This window comes from Stegodyphus dumicola, chromosome 7 (genome assembly GCF_044657685.1).
Source record: "Stegodyphus dumicola isolate Sdum_Otavi_A_Nest chromosome 7, ASM4465768v1".
NCBI classification, from domain to species: Eukaryota; Metazoa; Arthropoda; class Arachnida; order Araneae; family Eresidae; genus Stegodyphus; species Stegodyphus dumicola.
The window spans coordinates 70,224,851-70,241,124 of NC_140774.1; the positions used below are offsets into that span (position 1 = coordinate 70,224,851).

The window sequence follows — 16,274 nt, forward strand, 5'->3', positions numbered from 1 at the left end:
AGTTAAAAGTTTCAGTTCCCAATTGTTACATTATCAGCACTGTACAGGCCATGCAAAATGGAATGATCTAGAAATTATGCAATTCAAAGAAGTTATTACGGTTTTTAGAACAGATAGGGAGAATTACAGGGAATTTGGGATTAGTTTAAATTATAATTTTGATTTATATATTTTTTGTCTTACATATATGCACACACAAAGAGAGAGAGAGATAAAAGTAGCAGATGATCCTTTTTGCCCATAAACCTTATAATCTCGCAGGAATGCATGCTTGCAGGACAGATAGCTGTTATATTCTATTGAATGGTAATTTAAAAACTGGCATTTTTTAATCCATGATTTACAGCAATGATATATAAATCACAACAAATTATTACTAAAAGGATATAATATTTAATGTATATTTTATTATTTTATGCAAAAAAAACTTATATTTATTCTCGAGCACAAAACAATACCTCAATATTGTTAATACTGTAAAAATAAAAAAAAATAAAAATAAAAATAAAAATAAAAAAAAAAAAACACTATTTAAAATTTTAATCAACAGGTGAGGAGCAACATATTTTGTGTAATGAATGAAATGATGGCAGTGAATGAAAATGGTTATTAATAAATAATTCAGTGTTATAATTCCATTTAAGATAAAATAATACCAATTTAAATAAACAATATAATCATAACATTTTTTGTACAAATGTAGTTCTGAATATTTTGGCACTTTCCCATTAGCAACCTCATCTCAGACAGTTTTTAAAGTTTGGTACCAAATAATCTGTTAACAATTGATTAATGTTAAGAATTTTCAAAACTGCATCTGACAACATGTGCTTTGCCTAATAACTATCTTTAAGAGTGTCTAACAGTTTAGCATTAAGGGCTTTCTTGAAGTAGTATTGCTAAAGAAAAAGCACCAAAATTGTTGCTCAAAATCATCAATATGAATAATAACATGGTATGCACTCTTATCTTTGCCACATTTTTTGCATTTTCATGCAGATGCATTTAAGCAAGTATAGTTGAAGCTATAGTATGACATAAAAGTAAAATTGCAAGCATGTATTATTAATCTGTTTTAAATTATTTGTATTTCTTATTCCCCACCCAAATTTGGCATAATAAAAAATTCTGTTAAAATAAATATATTAAATTAAGCATTTTAATATATTCAAGATCACAGAACTTTCATCATAATTTAAACAGTTTATCAAAAACCAATGCATATCATGCAATACTGCATGTAATTTTACACTATTTAACATACTGATGAAAAGTAAATACACTATGAATTATTAGTGTATATGGAGATACTCCACGTTGGATTTTAAAGAAATTACATTATTTATCTTTTCTGTTTCTTCGCTTCATAGACGCTGCACACTGAGGGCAAAACCATTTGCCTTTGGGTGGCTGAGTTATTCCAACACACTGGTAATGAAACCATTCAAAAGGACAATCTTTATGGTCACAAGCAACCATATCACCATATGACACTTGATTACATACACAATATCTTGGTTCATTAGGATCATAAGTCCAATCAGAAGTAACATTCTCTTCAATCACAGATGAATCTTCAGAATCATCCATCAGTTGTGGTGGTTCTGGAGGCGGAACTACTTGATTAGTACGTGCTTTTTTGTTTACTTTAGTTTTGGGCTCATTTGGAACAGTCACAGTATTTGCAATATTTGCTGGCACAGCTGCAACAGAATTAATTTCTCTGTTTCCTAAAGTTAGTTCTTTACCAAGATTTTGACCTGAATTCACTGCTTCATAACTGGCCTTCAAACTTGCAGTACGGCGACCCTGTGGAACTAGATTGGATTGACTTTGAGAACTGCCTCGTTTAAGTGACTGCTGAGTGGCAGCAATTGCCTGGGAAGCAGCTGCTGCAAGAGCATTTGTACCACCAAATGCACTTTTGGTTTGAGGTGTAAGCACTATAGTTCTTTCTTGAGCTGAGCCTGTAGAACTACTACTACTTGTTGAAGAAGAAGATGGAGAATGACCAGGGACAGACACTCTACTTCCACCAATTGTTTCCCTCATTGCTTCTGTGGCTATTGATGAGAATACTTTTTCTGTTCCTATCTGTTTCTCAGGTGTGTAAGTTATAGAAATATTTTGTTGTCCATGTTTTCTTTTCTCACCTCTTGGATAATTTGATGAAATAGAATTTGTTGTTGGAGGAGGATTATCAAGTTCAAGAGACCTTTTTTCTAGTATTTCTGTAATACCTGCATTATCTGCTTCTAGTTCCATTTTAAATTTTTGAAGTTCTTGGTCTAATCTTCGTAAGTATCTTTCAACTAATTCATATACTTGATTTGCTATGTGAACTTTTTCATCTGCATCTTCTAGTGCTTTATAATAGTCTTGCCTTATTTTTTCATATTCAGTATCTCTTTCAGAAACTTTCAATTTCTTTGCATTTGGAAAAAAGGTTTTTACTCTTTCATCCAAACTATCCATAGCATTGTGCACTTGTAAATCCATCTCTCTCATTTCTGTGAATCTGTCACATAATTCTTGTGGTAAATGTTCAATCATTTCTAAGTAGTCTTCAAGATATAACATTTTTAGGCAGTGCAGGAAATGACACAGATTATATAATGCCTTGATAAGATATTAAATGATCTGAAAAAAAAAATTATATATATAGAGAGAGATAGACAAAAATAAATTTAGAACAAAATCCACAAAGGCATGAAAGAAATTATTAATAATAATAAAATCAGAATTTCTCCATAAATACACAAAATGTTTTAAAATAAAAAAATTGTGATACTGCATATATAATTAAAGAATATATATATTAAAGACTTAAGAAATTTAGAACAAATTTTACACAAAGACCAAAAATTGAGATTCATAAGAAATAAATTGTAAAAAATCCTATAAATGTAAAAAATTTAATAAATGTTAAAACTACAATACTTGATACAAGTAAAACCCTAATATATATATATATATATATATATATATATATATATATGTGTGTGTGTGTGTGTTCTTTAGGAAATTATTAATATTTCTAGCACAATAATCTAATTTTTTCAATAATTACTATAGCAGACTGGTTTTGCTTTAGATAAAAACATTAAATATCATAAGAAATATAAAGCTTTTAAATAGTAAGTTACAGTTGTAAGTCCAAGAAAATAAAATTATGACTCTTTATTGCTCTAAGTAGCAAGGAAAATGAAATTATATAACTTTTTTATGTACTAAGTAGTAGTAAACTATGAATGAATTCAATGTGCAACAGAATAATAAAACATGAATGTGTTTATCATTTGATAATTTCATCATGATAGAGTATGTGAAGTTTATATACCTAGAAAAGATGCTTTTATGAAATATTCTCCAAGAAACATTAGCTAGTATTAACAATATCAACTAAAGAAATTTTTGAGAATCTGAACTTTAAAAATAAATATTGCTATACAATGAATGAGTTATGAGCTAAAAAATCTTAGATCATTTTTAATTTATTTTTGAATCATTTAAGCTTATTAGTCATATTCATATTCATTTAGAGTAGGGGGTCTTCAACCTTTCACACCCGAGGGCCACATCAATAAATTCTACTGGTGGGAGATGGTAGTTACTTTAGTTTTAATGTGAAATTTGACATTGTTTTTGCTTGATTAAAGCTTCAATATCCAACCTAATCTGCACTGTTGCAATTCATAAAATTTCCTCCAAATATCTGTCTGTTAGTCATGTTCTTGATTTTAGGATTTTTTTCATTTTACTAAAAAGCTGTTCACATATGTAGGTACTGCTAAAGACAGAAGATGTGAAAAGTGCACGTTTATGAATTTCTGGATACTTGTTTTCGGTCACGTACTTCAAATAAAAATCAATTAATGTAGGATTTTCAAGAAACTTGCATTTTACTGCAGAGTCACACTATAAATCTATAAATTCTAATTGAAGTTCAGTTGTAACATGCATCACGTAAGATAAATTACATAAGATAAAGTGAAATTTTTGAAAAATTCATCATTTTCAAAAATTATCTCAAATAATATTAGGCATGTCAATAAAATGTTTTAAATATCAAGAATAAGAGAAAATAGTTTGTATACGACAAAAAGCTGACAAGGCAATTTTTCTTCAAATCAAAATTTCTTAAACTTCTTCAATTTTTCTTCAAACTCAAATGTGGGGCCACTAAAATGCCTTCAGCGGGCCACCCGTGCCCCGCAGGCCATGGGTTGAAGACCTCTAATTTAGAGTATTGCTTATATAACATTACATATGTTTACAATGAATTACTAATTTGATCATTAGTGCAAACAAAGTTTAAATACAGTACAAAATCCATAATCCGGACTCGTCTGGACTTTGGCGATTCCGGATTAGGGGTTTTTCCGTATTATAGATCATCAATTTAAATCTGGTAATCAATGTAAGTTGCTTAAGTTGCTTCATATTTTGTGCTAATACTTTCTTGTTCAGTTACAAAGTTCCACTGTTCAAGTCCTGTAATTGCTGTGTCGAGAATACCAACTAACTTGTCAATCGAAATTTTTTCGTTTTCAATAACGTTCTCTGTTACTTTCCTCACAATGGGAAGCGTGCATGGGTAAACGCTTTACTGGCTTTACATGCATGCATAAGTTTGTGGCTTTGAGGTCCGGACTATATATCATTCAGGATAAGGACGTCCGGATTAGAGACTTTGTACTGTATCTTCCTTCCATCAAATTCTTGGGAGGGGATGCAACTTTTAAATTTCTTGAAATCAAGTTTTTCCGTACACCAACAGTTCCAGGCATACATTTTCCTACAGTCTTTGAAATTTAATTGACACACTTTTCTTCCATTTATTGATATTACAACTGTTTGCATAATAAACATTACAAGTTTTAAGTAATTTTTTATTTATTACATAAACTTCTGCTTGAAATAAATTTTAATTTGTAGAATGAATTTAAAGTTAAGTGGTTAGCTAACAGGTATCTGATGTACAATTTACTAATTTAGTGCTAATAATAGTTTTCTAGAAATATAAAATACTTCTAATAAATTTATACACATGGAGATTAAATCATTTTCATTTGATATAAAAAATAACATTTTTTTAATTGAGAAACCTCATTTATTAAGATATAATTAGATTTTTATGAAACACTATTGAGTTTTAATTAATACAGAACAAAAGTTATAAAAGTAAACCCATGTAAACTGTGAGTTGCATGACCATATTTATATTCAGTCATGGGATTTGTTGGCACTTACTATACACCATATTTACTTGCATCTTTTTTGACTCAATTTTTTACTGATTTTAGCTCTTGAGAATGGCAAAATATGTGGTGTATACTATTTCTAAAAGGAAGATTCAAATGAAGAATGTAGTTCATTAAAAAGCACAAATAGCTGTACTAATTTTACTGTATTCTTTATTTCAAAGAAGTCATTAATTTCATTATTATTATTATTTTTACTTGTATGATGACTTTTCCTTTCCTTTGCTACATGTTAATGCTGCTACCATAAATTAACGATTTCAAAATCAAACTGAAAAAGCTAAGAAAAATAATATGCGAGTAAATACTATATTATTTTTTATTATTAAAAACAAATTCTGAAATCAGTGACCTTAAGTCCTTTTTAAATAAGTGTGGTATAGAAAATATAATTTGCAATTCAAGGTACGTTTATACTTAATAATACACATCACATACAAAAGATATATAATGTACTGCCCTTAGTTTAAAAAAAGGGGGGGGGCAAATAACATAAAAATTAACATAAAATAAGTCATTCTTGTAACAAGATTTGTATTTTGGTTCTGCATTATCCACTAACAAAAAAAAAAGTAATTATAAATATTTAGCCAGACAGGAAAATTATACATTTTTTTTTAAAAAATGATCCTCTTAGTTTAAACTTTTAGAAGTTCTGATCTGTTATAAAAAATTATATCGATCAATGCAATTATTACTATTTCATTTACAAGGCCAAAAAAAGTTGTATAATTAGAAACAGTGTGACAAAATTACCTGTATGTGCTTAACGATAGATAGTCTTTCCTAGAGTTTGACTTATATACTTAAATACTGCCTTGTTCCATGTGATGGTTAACAGAATCAGCCATCATATCACTAAGTCTGGGTTCGAATCCTTATGAAGGCATGGATGTTTGTAGTTATGTGTCACTTACTGATTACCCACCCCTCTTACTGATATTATATTGGCCGCTTTCTATGATGCATCGTGGGAACGTTCTTGGCGATCAGATGGCTAAATGACTAGCTAGCCTTTGGGAAGGGGCTTTGAAACTGACATTAAATAAATATGATGGAAATGATATTAAATGTTAGTATTATTAAAAACCGAAATCTAACTTTTCATGTCCTATAGTTTTTATAGATTCTCAGGTTCGTTCTATGGAGTGGTGCATGCTGAAATCACACTTCTTATAACTTTAATTGCTCAAAACTGAGAACCATTACTATGCACTCTTGCTGCAAATTAAAAATGCCAGATAAATAGAAAATATACATGCATAACCTCTTGTATGTTTACCTATGAAATGGCTTCATCAGTGTACAGAAAGTTTCCAATAGGATTTATGATAGTTGTAGGATTTTGTTATAAAGTTAACTTAAAACTAGAAAAAGTCTCAAGTAAGGCTAAAATTAATTCACTATACTGCCAGCAGAATATTTGAGAATCACTTCTGAAGAAGAAATTCCAGCCTTATGTGGTGAGGACATCAATAAAGTTGAGTTTCATATAAAAAAAGGCTTTAGTCACTGAACGGATTTCAGAAAAGAATCCAAAGGAAGTGGGATAAAATTGACATGGTCGTGCTAAGAAATTCTACTTTGATGGAAATTAAGACCTACAGCTATCATCAAGAATCAAGGCTATCAGATAGAAGCAGATCGCCGATGGAAATATGCTCTTTATGCATAAAAATTAATCATGAAAATCATTTCTAAAAAGTGCACTTGATACAAATAAAGTAAAAAATAATAGATGAATAAAAGTCCATGTATAACCTCTTGTATTTTTTGCTGAATGTTAATGTTTAATGTGTTTACAGTAAACATGCAATTCTCTATGCACATTAATTAGGACCTTAAAAGTATGAGAGTATAAAATGCTTGGTCTTCATTAATCTGTTGCAGACAATCATCCATCCATTTAGCTATACAACTCAAACTCGTTTCTTGTATGCAAAGGATCAATAAATAATACATATCAGTTATGTACTGAAATCATAATAGTATTAAGTTGACTGCAATTTATGATGATTTTGCTTATAATATAACTTGGTATTTTGAATGTATTTTTACAGAAGGGCGGGCAGTTATTGATCAGTCTCCTACATGTGAACTTGATATGCTACCAAAAAGTTGTTAATAATATAAATATCATACATTAAGATCATATTACGTAAATGTTTTCCAACTTTTTTTTTCAGGTGTTTGAACTGCAGATACAAGATAGACACAATTTCTTCAGAAAATCGTTTTATGGGAAAAGCATCATCATATATTCAAATCAATACAGTATTAATGTAATAAATATAAGCTACTGATAATATCTGAAAATTTAAATATGCTTATAAAGCTGGTATGTTAAAAACTATGCTAGTAAAGGACTTGTTTTTACATCAGTTAATCAGTACATATCCGTACATATATTATCTTTATAACTCATGTATATAAATAATTATAGTATTACTGATACTGAGTATAATTTTAACACATTACAACAAAAATATTAGTTTCAGTATAAAAACATCTTAAAAAAGGGGATAATTTTTAGGTTATAACATTACTACTTAAAACATTTATTTATATAAATTTTCACATCGCAATAAATCATTCCCATGAGATAAACTGAGAAGCATATTTAATACTATAATTACATGTTAAATACATTTTTATTTATAAATATATTATGATTGATAACAATCTTGCATTCTTATAGCATTTCAAGGAAGTGTACATTGTGTATATTTTTCCAAATATAAATTAATCCATGTATGAGCCTAAAAGTAAGATTTTGCAGCAAAAATTCAGATAGTAACAAAAACCCATGTATAAACCAAATTAAAATCACTATAAATCTAGCTGTACAATACAAAAGTGTGAATAACGGGTCAGGTTGCCTAACTTAGCTTAAAATAAGTAAAATGAATAAACAAGTCACTCAATTATTCAAAAGATAGAACAAACACCAACATCTGATTGTTAAAAAATAAAGTTAGCTTTGTTATGGATGGAACTGAACACGATATCTTCTATGTGGTGCAAGGCCTTTGATGTTGATAAGAATGAGAAACAGATGATATCCACCTGAACATGCTTCTAGCAGAGAAAACTTTCCAAGAATTGCTAAAAAATTTTTCAATCAAATACTGATACTGAAAAATCTGATTACTGTATACCAGAATTAAATTTTTTTTCAGGTTTTTAGCTTAAATCCATTTCTTCGTGATTGAATTCTTTGTAAATCATTATCAGCTCATATAGGCCAACAACACCTAAATTTCAGTAGCAAAAAATTTTCTAAAAATTCTCAGCTCATAAACAGATATATACAATATATATAGTTATAAAATGTTTATATACATGCAAATGAAAATAAAGTCTATATACATTAAAGTTTCTTGAAATCTGAATCATAAGATATGATTTTCTTCAAATGCTCATTTGTTTTATTAAAACTCTAATTATTAACAAAAATTTGAATTCTCTTTTTCAGTTTTATTTCAATTTCACATAATTTTTAATGACTTATTTTTTTGGGGGGAGAAAGCTCCATTTAAAATTCAATTCTGTTTAGTTTGTTTATTAAATTTATGTGCTGTTCAGCTTGGTAGGTTGTAGCAGTGCCACTTGTCTCAAGAGTTCAGCCTAGGTGTTTGTAAATATAAAATGTTTTGCAACATGGGTATACTAATGACAAACTGAAATTTCCCCCAAGAAATTGGAGGTAAAAAAAAAAGAGTTAAGAGACCTTTAAGATCTGTCTCCTGGGATATTTTCCATCAAAACTGAAGTGAAGCTGGCAAACTCATAACTGTCCTTTATAAGGTGCTCTCTTCCCTCTTGGCCATGGTGAATTCATGGACCAAATTTGGATTATGTTCAGATTAGAAGGATTAGCAGTAATAACAACATATTTAGGAAAAGTATGGAAGGGCTATCGAATTTCATTCTCAGAAAATTCTTAAGAAAGAATCCATATGGTTTTATATTTAAACACAGATGCCAAATATGATAAAATATTTTTGTATGTGTTTCGTATTGGGTATAAAAAGTAAAATAAACGACTATCAGAATCTGCAGGGGCCTATTCCAGTTCAGATAACTGCACAAATAATGTAAAATTTATTCTATACTAACACTGTGAAATCTAAATAGACGCTCAAAACAATTATGACATTTTCAACTTTCCACTTCCTTAAATAAACATTTTTAAAATTGGAGCTGTATTAATTTTATTATTAATGAAAAACTTAATTCCTTTCCCCCAAAGATACTCTTTTGCATGCAGTCATTATTATATATTTCTTTGTATGAAAGTTTAATTGTATAAATTTTCATGCCACTTCACAACTGTTTCTAATCTTTTAAAAGCTTCACTTCGGATCTCCAATTTCTTCTTGGAATTCAAATACTTGATAGATTGGCATTATATTGTTTTTTCACCAGGGCTGTGGATTCGGAGTCATGGAGTCGGAATGGGAGTTGTGCAGATTTTGGGGTAAAAGGAGTCAGAGCTAGAGTTGCTAAAAACAAGTTGACTCCGACTTCAGTTTTTGTTGGACAGTTTTAATTTGGAATTAAAGTGAATTGGAAAAAAAAAAAAAAAAAAAAAAATGACAAACTGAGTTATTATTTTTATTTATGGACTATTTACATTAATAAATAGTTATTTTCTACTTTATTGACATATTAATAAATAAATATAAGGGAGGAGGATGGATGTGATATTTGCCATCAGTGATTAAACTGATTCATTTAATTATTTTTAGTTACCAATCTTGCTGGTAAATTTAGGTAAGCAGCAAGTACTCCCAAAATTGATGCCATTCTTAGGAAGTAAGGAGGAAAAGGAGCAATTATTGATCAAGCAACGTGATGAGGAAGTACATATTTGATAATATAGAGGTTGTTAGAATTAAGAACTTTTTATAAGATATAGATAACCCTAATGTTTAACTAACAGAAAGACTGTGGAATAATCTTTCATAATTGGAAACTCTTCTTTCTATACCATATATAACCATAAAAAAGCTACAATCTGAAGAATTAACAGGAGGCGTGAATGGAAGAATGTGATATTTGTTCTTTATGAATTTGAGGGTTAATTACAGAATGAATCATTTCTTCAATGAAGAAAAAAGAGATTAGTGTGCTAGACAATAAGATCTTGCTGGGTTCAATATATATAGATCCAAAACACCGAATTTTGTTGGATGACGAACAAATTAAGAAGACAATGATAGCCATCTATGAACCATCTATGAATAAGAATGAAATTATTTTCAGAACAATTAGAATATTCAAATCAGGACAGTCAAAACTGCAGACATTGCTACTGAGTCTCTATCATCGTCTTTCAGTGATGAATTAGATTTTGAGAAATATTTTTGGATAATATTGAAAAGGCTATTTACGGCAAATCGAATAAAAAATAAAGAACCAAGAGGCTTTGGATATAAAAATGAAAAAAATACAAACAAGATTTCTACACGGCCTTTGAAGAAATAGAGAAATATGATTGCTTTAGCAAGACTCCTGTTTTAGAACTTAAGCTTTTCACTCAAAATTGAATTGGCTAAAATGTTTCATAGGAATAAGTTCTTTGAGTATCAGCATTGGTTCATAATCCCTTCTATTCGCGGAAATATTTGGCCCGACTAGAATTGCCGGTTTGGCTTAACCTTATTACTCGAGTAAAGACGAAACACCTTCGTATTTACGTATTCATTTATTAATTATTGTTCATTGAACGGGAGTCGGTTTGTTTCCCTTGAGAACTCAACTAATTTCCGATCAATGACAATGATTACATGCATTTAATTTTTCCTTTTACAAATGAAATTTTGTTCTTCATGATTTAATTGCAGTCCGTTAAAACATTATTAACATTTTACTTTCAAGTTACTTCAAAACATCTTTCAAAATATAAGTTACTAGTATGGACTTACTCTTTTAAAATAATTCTACTTTAATTAAACTTCGGAGATAATATAATCAATTAATCAATATTGTTTAGGAAATAAATTATTATTATTAACTTACTTTGCAGCAATTGCGCAAGTAGTCGTAACTTGTTTTCGCACAAAATGAATTTAAGATCATACAACATTTGATATGCTAAATAGCAGCTATTAACGCTATTTATTTCTTTCCTAATGTACCTACTTTTTATATTATCTCCAACCTTTTTCTAATTTTTTTTAATTTTTAAGTTTTAAAGTTCTTCTACAAAAACTTTACTGTATTGAATGTTAGCAGCCTCCTTACTTTTAAATCTTGCTCGTTTATCTCAAATTGAAATCATTAAATGTCATTCCACTAGATGACAAACTTGAAAATTTAACACCATGCTTGCTACAGGTAACCCCAAAAAACAATTTTTATAAAAAACATTTAACTGTATTTACACGATTACCTGTGGCACCTGACATATGAAATATATAAGACAGACTAAAAACAATCTTAACTTTCGAATTAATAACAACCATAGAGCTCAAATTAAAAAATTCAACGCAAAAAAAAAAAAAAAAGCATTAAAATAAGTACACCATCACAACTCAATACAGCAGAATTAGAGCACTTTAAACACCGTGACCTCTATTCAACTTCAGATATTAGATATAATACCCAATCACAAAACACAAATTTTTCAGGAATCTCTCTATATACTAAAACAACGTTCACGTTATCCATATGGACTTAACACTTATATACATAGTCATAGAGATACTTCTAAAAAATCTATTTTCAGCCAATTTAAGCTTTACAGCAACAAAACGCAGAGAGGAAAAAGAGGAAGCAAATTAAAAAATAATGCGAGATTTTTATCCACTTTGGATACACTTGCATTGAAAAAACAATTGAAATGTTTTTTTGTCTCTACTTCCCCAAGAAACTTCTCAACTGGTTACACTCTTGTACTAATAAATTCCTTATCAAACTAAAAAAAATTCATAAAGACAGCTACGACCACATACAAATGATTAAAGACATGATTCTCGATTTTAGTCTTTTCAGACTTTCTAATAGTCTCACTCAATGCAAAATTTATTTTAAAGTCAATTTTCTGCATCCGCAGTTTGACAATATTCATTTCTCAAGAATCATCAGCGATTGTAAAGTTTACTTCCCAGCTGTTGACACAATACCAATGGTAGCATTTAAATATCAAAGGACCTTAAGCAACTTGCTCACTAACCACCATGAAATAGATGAAACAGCAGAATGACATTGTAAGACACCAGTTTACAGCAATTACGTAGATTCTCATTACCAGCACATAATTACTGGCAACCTGAAAACCATACAAAACCATCAACTAAAAACACTAATGAGTTATGGTACAAAATTTAGACCAGTCAGAAACATAACTAAAAATTACTGTTACAAGACTTTTGAAAACACCATCAACAAATTTATAGTTAAAGCAAGCTATTAACTGAATTTACCTATAGATACCTTCTTAAAATGAAAAGATAAAATTCTTCAACGCATATCCACCGAAATCAGTGACCTCAAGTTTAAAAGTACACTGAATTGGTCGCAACTTACATCAGATAATAAAAAATTAAAACAGCTTTTTACTATTACAAAAATAGATAAAGCAAATAATAACTTTAGCATTATATGAAAACAATTCTATGCAGAAATTATTCATAAAGAACTTCTCAACGTAATTACTTATCAATTAGCCAACCTTACAGACACATCTATAATAAACAGGATTAAAACTTTTCATAAAAAACTCAATATTACTTTCAATACAAACTACAACAGATTTACTAACCTTTATGCTATTCCGAAATTCCATAAAACACCATTAAAATTCAGATTTATAGCTAATGGAACTAATAATTACAATTATTATTTTTCAATTCAACTTTAAAAAAATCTGTAAATTTATTTTCAACGATTGTAACACTAATCATAACTATTGCTGGATCATCCATAATAACACTCCTGTCATTAATGCCATTCAAACAATTAACATCCAAAACATTAACTACTATGACTTTGAAAACTTATATACCTCACTTCCTCTAGAAGAAATCTATACCAGTCTACTTGATCTGCCTAAACTCTTCATTGATATGCTCAATACTATGACTCTTAACAAATGGAAAACCTACCTAAAATGCACACTTTTTCATAACTACATCAGGTTTCAAAATCAACTTTTTAAACATGTCAGAAGTTTGCCAATGGGCTTACATTCCAGTACCTCGATCTGTAATATCTTTTTATTTATCAATGAATTTAACTTCCAAAAAAATCTACAACCACAAGAGTTAAATTACTACAAGCACACCTACAGATATATTGATGACCTTATTACAATTAATAATTTTGGTAAAATTGAACACTCCGAGATTTATCGAAATTCTCTTGCACTTAATAAAACTAATAATTCACAAAATAGCATAGACTATCTAGATCTTCAAATCATTAAGTACAAAAAAATTTTACTTTTTGACAAAACAAGAAACTTCAATTTCAATACTAACAAATTAATAAATTGGAATTCCAACATTTCCAAAAAAGTAATTAACAATAAATTAATAAATCAAATACAATGAATTAAAATTATCTGCACAGATACAATAGATTTACAACTCGAAATTTTGCTCTTTATTTAAATTCTCAAAAATAATCTAATACCCATTCAATTCATTAACCATTGCCTTAGAAGAGCAGGCGTTAAATACTCACTCTAAATCATTTAACTGATAGGGATATGATAATTTGTTCCTAAACCTGAGAAGGCGGTATAAGTTGGATGACTATCAGTTGAAGGATTTGTATATAGTGTAATTACTCAGTTGTATATATTGTAAAAAGCTAATTGTCTTATGCTGTTACTAAAAAAATGGTCGTATTTCATAATCTTTAGTCTGTCTAATAGCCCTTAGACAGTGAAAATTACTTTTTTCCTTTCTTAAATTCTTAATCATTTCGACACAACAATTAGCCAGAAATTAATTAATTTCCATTCACTAGTATTTTCAAAAAAATCTTAACAAACAGTTTCACTCAAATAAGAACTCCACATAATACATCCCTCAAGAATTCCGAGTCCCACCCACTACCATAAATTACTTCACCTAAGTCTTACCGACTGATATTATTCAAAGCCACGCTGCCGCTAAGAATTTTTCAGACACCCTACACTTCTGAGTCAGACACGAAGAGAACACTTTGCCGACTCCCCCCTAGAAAGAATGTAAGTTACTTAATAATTTTTCTGGCCTTTATATCTTCATGTACATTCACTGTTCTTATTATATTTTTTATTTTTATATTATTTTTGATTTGTTTTTACAAAGTTTGCATTATTTATCTTATTTTGCAATTTTTTATGTTTATTTCAACTTTATACTTTGAATTCTATTTCATAATGACAATTTCCAATGTTTAATTTTTACAAATAATATAGAACTCAAATGCATAAACACAGGGGTGTCGGGGGACGGTTACTCGAGTTTTTTCGGAATTCCCTACAGAAATAGCTTTTCACTCAAAATTGAATTGGCCAAAATGCTTCATAGGAATAAGTTCTTTGAGTATCAGCATTGGTTCATAATCCCTTCTATTCGCGGAAATATTTGGCCCGACTAGAATTGCCGGTTTGGCTTAGCCTTATTACTCGAGTAAAGACGAAACACCTTCGTATTTGCGTATTCATTTATTAATTATTGTTCATTGAACGGGAGTCGTTTTGTTCCCGTTGAGAAGTCAACTAATTTCCGATCAATGACAATGATTACATGCATTTAATTTTTCCTTTTACAATTGAAATTTTGTTCTTCATGATGATTTAATTCCAGTCCCCGTTAAAACATTATTAACATTTTACTTTCAAGTTACTTCAAAACATCTTTCAAAATATAACTTACTAGTATGGACTTACTCTTTTAAAATAATTCTACTTTAATTAAACTTAGGAGATAATATAATCAATTAATCAATATTGTTTAGGAAATAAATTATTATTATTAACTTACTTTGCAGCAATTGCGCAAGTAGTCGTAACTTGTTTTCGCACAAAATGAATTTAAGATCATACAACATTTGATATGCTAAATAGCAGCTATTAGCGCTATTTATTTCTTTCCTAATGTACCTACTTTATATATTATCTCCAACCTTTTTCTAATTTTTTTAATTTTTAAGTTTTAAAGTTCTTCTATAAAAACTTTACTGTATTGAATGTTAGCAGCCTCCTTACTTTTAAATCTTGCTCGTTTATCTCAAATTGAAACCATTAAATGTCATTCCACTAGAAGACAAACTTGAAAATTTAACACAATGCTTGCTACAGGTAACCCCAAAAAACAATTTTTATAAAAAACATTTAACTGTATTTACACGATTACCTGCGGCACCTGACATATGAAATATATAAGACAGACTAAAAACAATCTTAACTTTCGAATTAATAACAACCATAGAGCTCAAATTAAAAAATTCAACGCAAAAAAAAAAAAAAAAAAAAAAAAAGCATTAAAATAAGTACACCATCACAACTCAATACAGCAGAATTAGAGCACTTTAAACACCGTGACCTCTATTCAACTTCAGATATTAGATATAATACCCAATCACAAAACACAAATTTTTCAGGAATCTCTCTATATACTAAAACAACGTTCACGTTATCCATATGGACTTAACACTTATATACATAGTCATAGAGATACTTCTAAAAAATCTATTTTCAGCCAATTTAAGCTTTACAGCAACAAAACGCAGAGAGGAAAAAGAGGAAGCAAATTAAAAAATAATGCGAGATTTTTATCCACTTTGGATACACTTGCATTGAAAAAACAATTGAAATGTTTTTTTGTCTCTACTTCCCCAAGAAACTTCTCAACTGGTTACACTCTTGTACTAATAAATTCCTTATCAAACTAAAAAAAATTCATAAAGACAGCTACGACCACATACAAATGATTAAAGACATGATTCTCGATTTTAGTCTTTTCAGACTTTCTAATAGTCTCACTCAATGCAAAATTTATTTTAAAGTCA

The 16,274-nt window shown here is 29.2% G+C and overlaps 1 protein-coding gene across 8 annotated transcripts in view; it reads right to left on the reverse strand.

Annotated features, from left to right (window-relative positions):
* Positions 1-387: 387 nt before the first annotated feature.
* The window catches only part of Ing3 (Inhibitor of growth family, member 3), a 109,468-nt gene continuing 93,581 nt past the window's right edge, over positions 388-16,274 (reverse strand). For all 8 annotated transcript variants that reach the window (XM_085820415.1, XM_085820418.1, XM_085820417.1 and 5 more), the window contains one exon: positions 388-2,640. In XM_085820415.1, the coding sequence (XP_085676541.1) occupies positions 1,339-2,580 (1,242 nt within the window). In that variant the 5' untranslated portion in view covers positions 2,581-2,640 and the 3' untranslated portion in view covers positions 388-1,338. The remainder of the gene's footprint in view (positions 2,641-16,274) is intronic.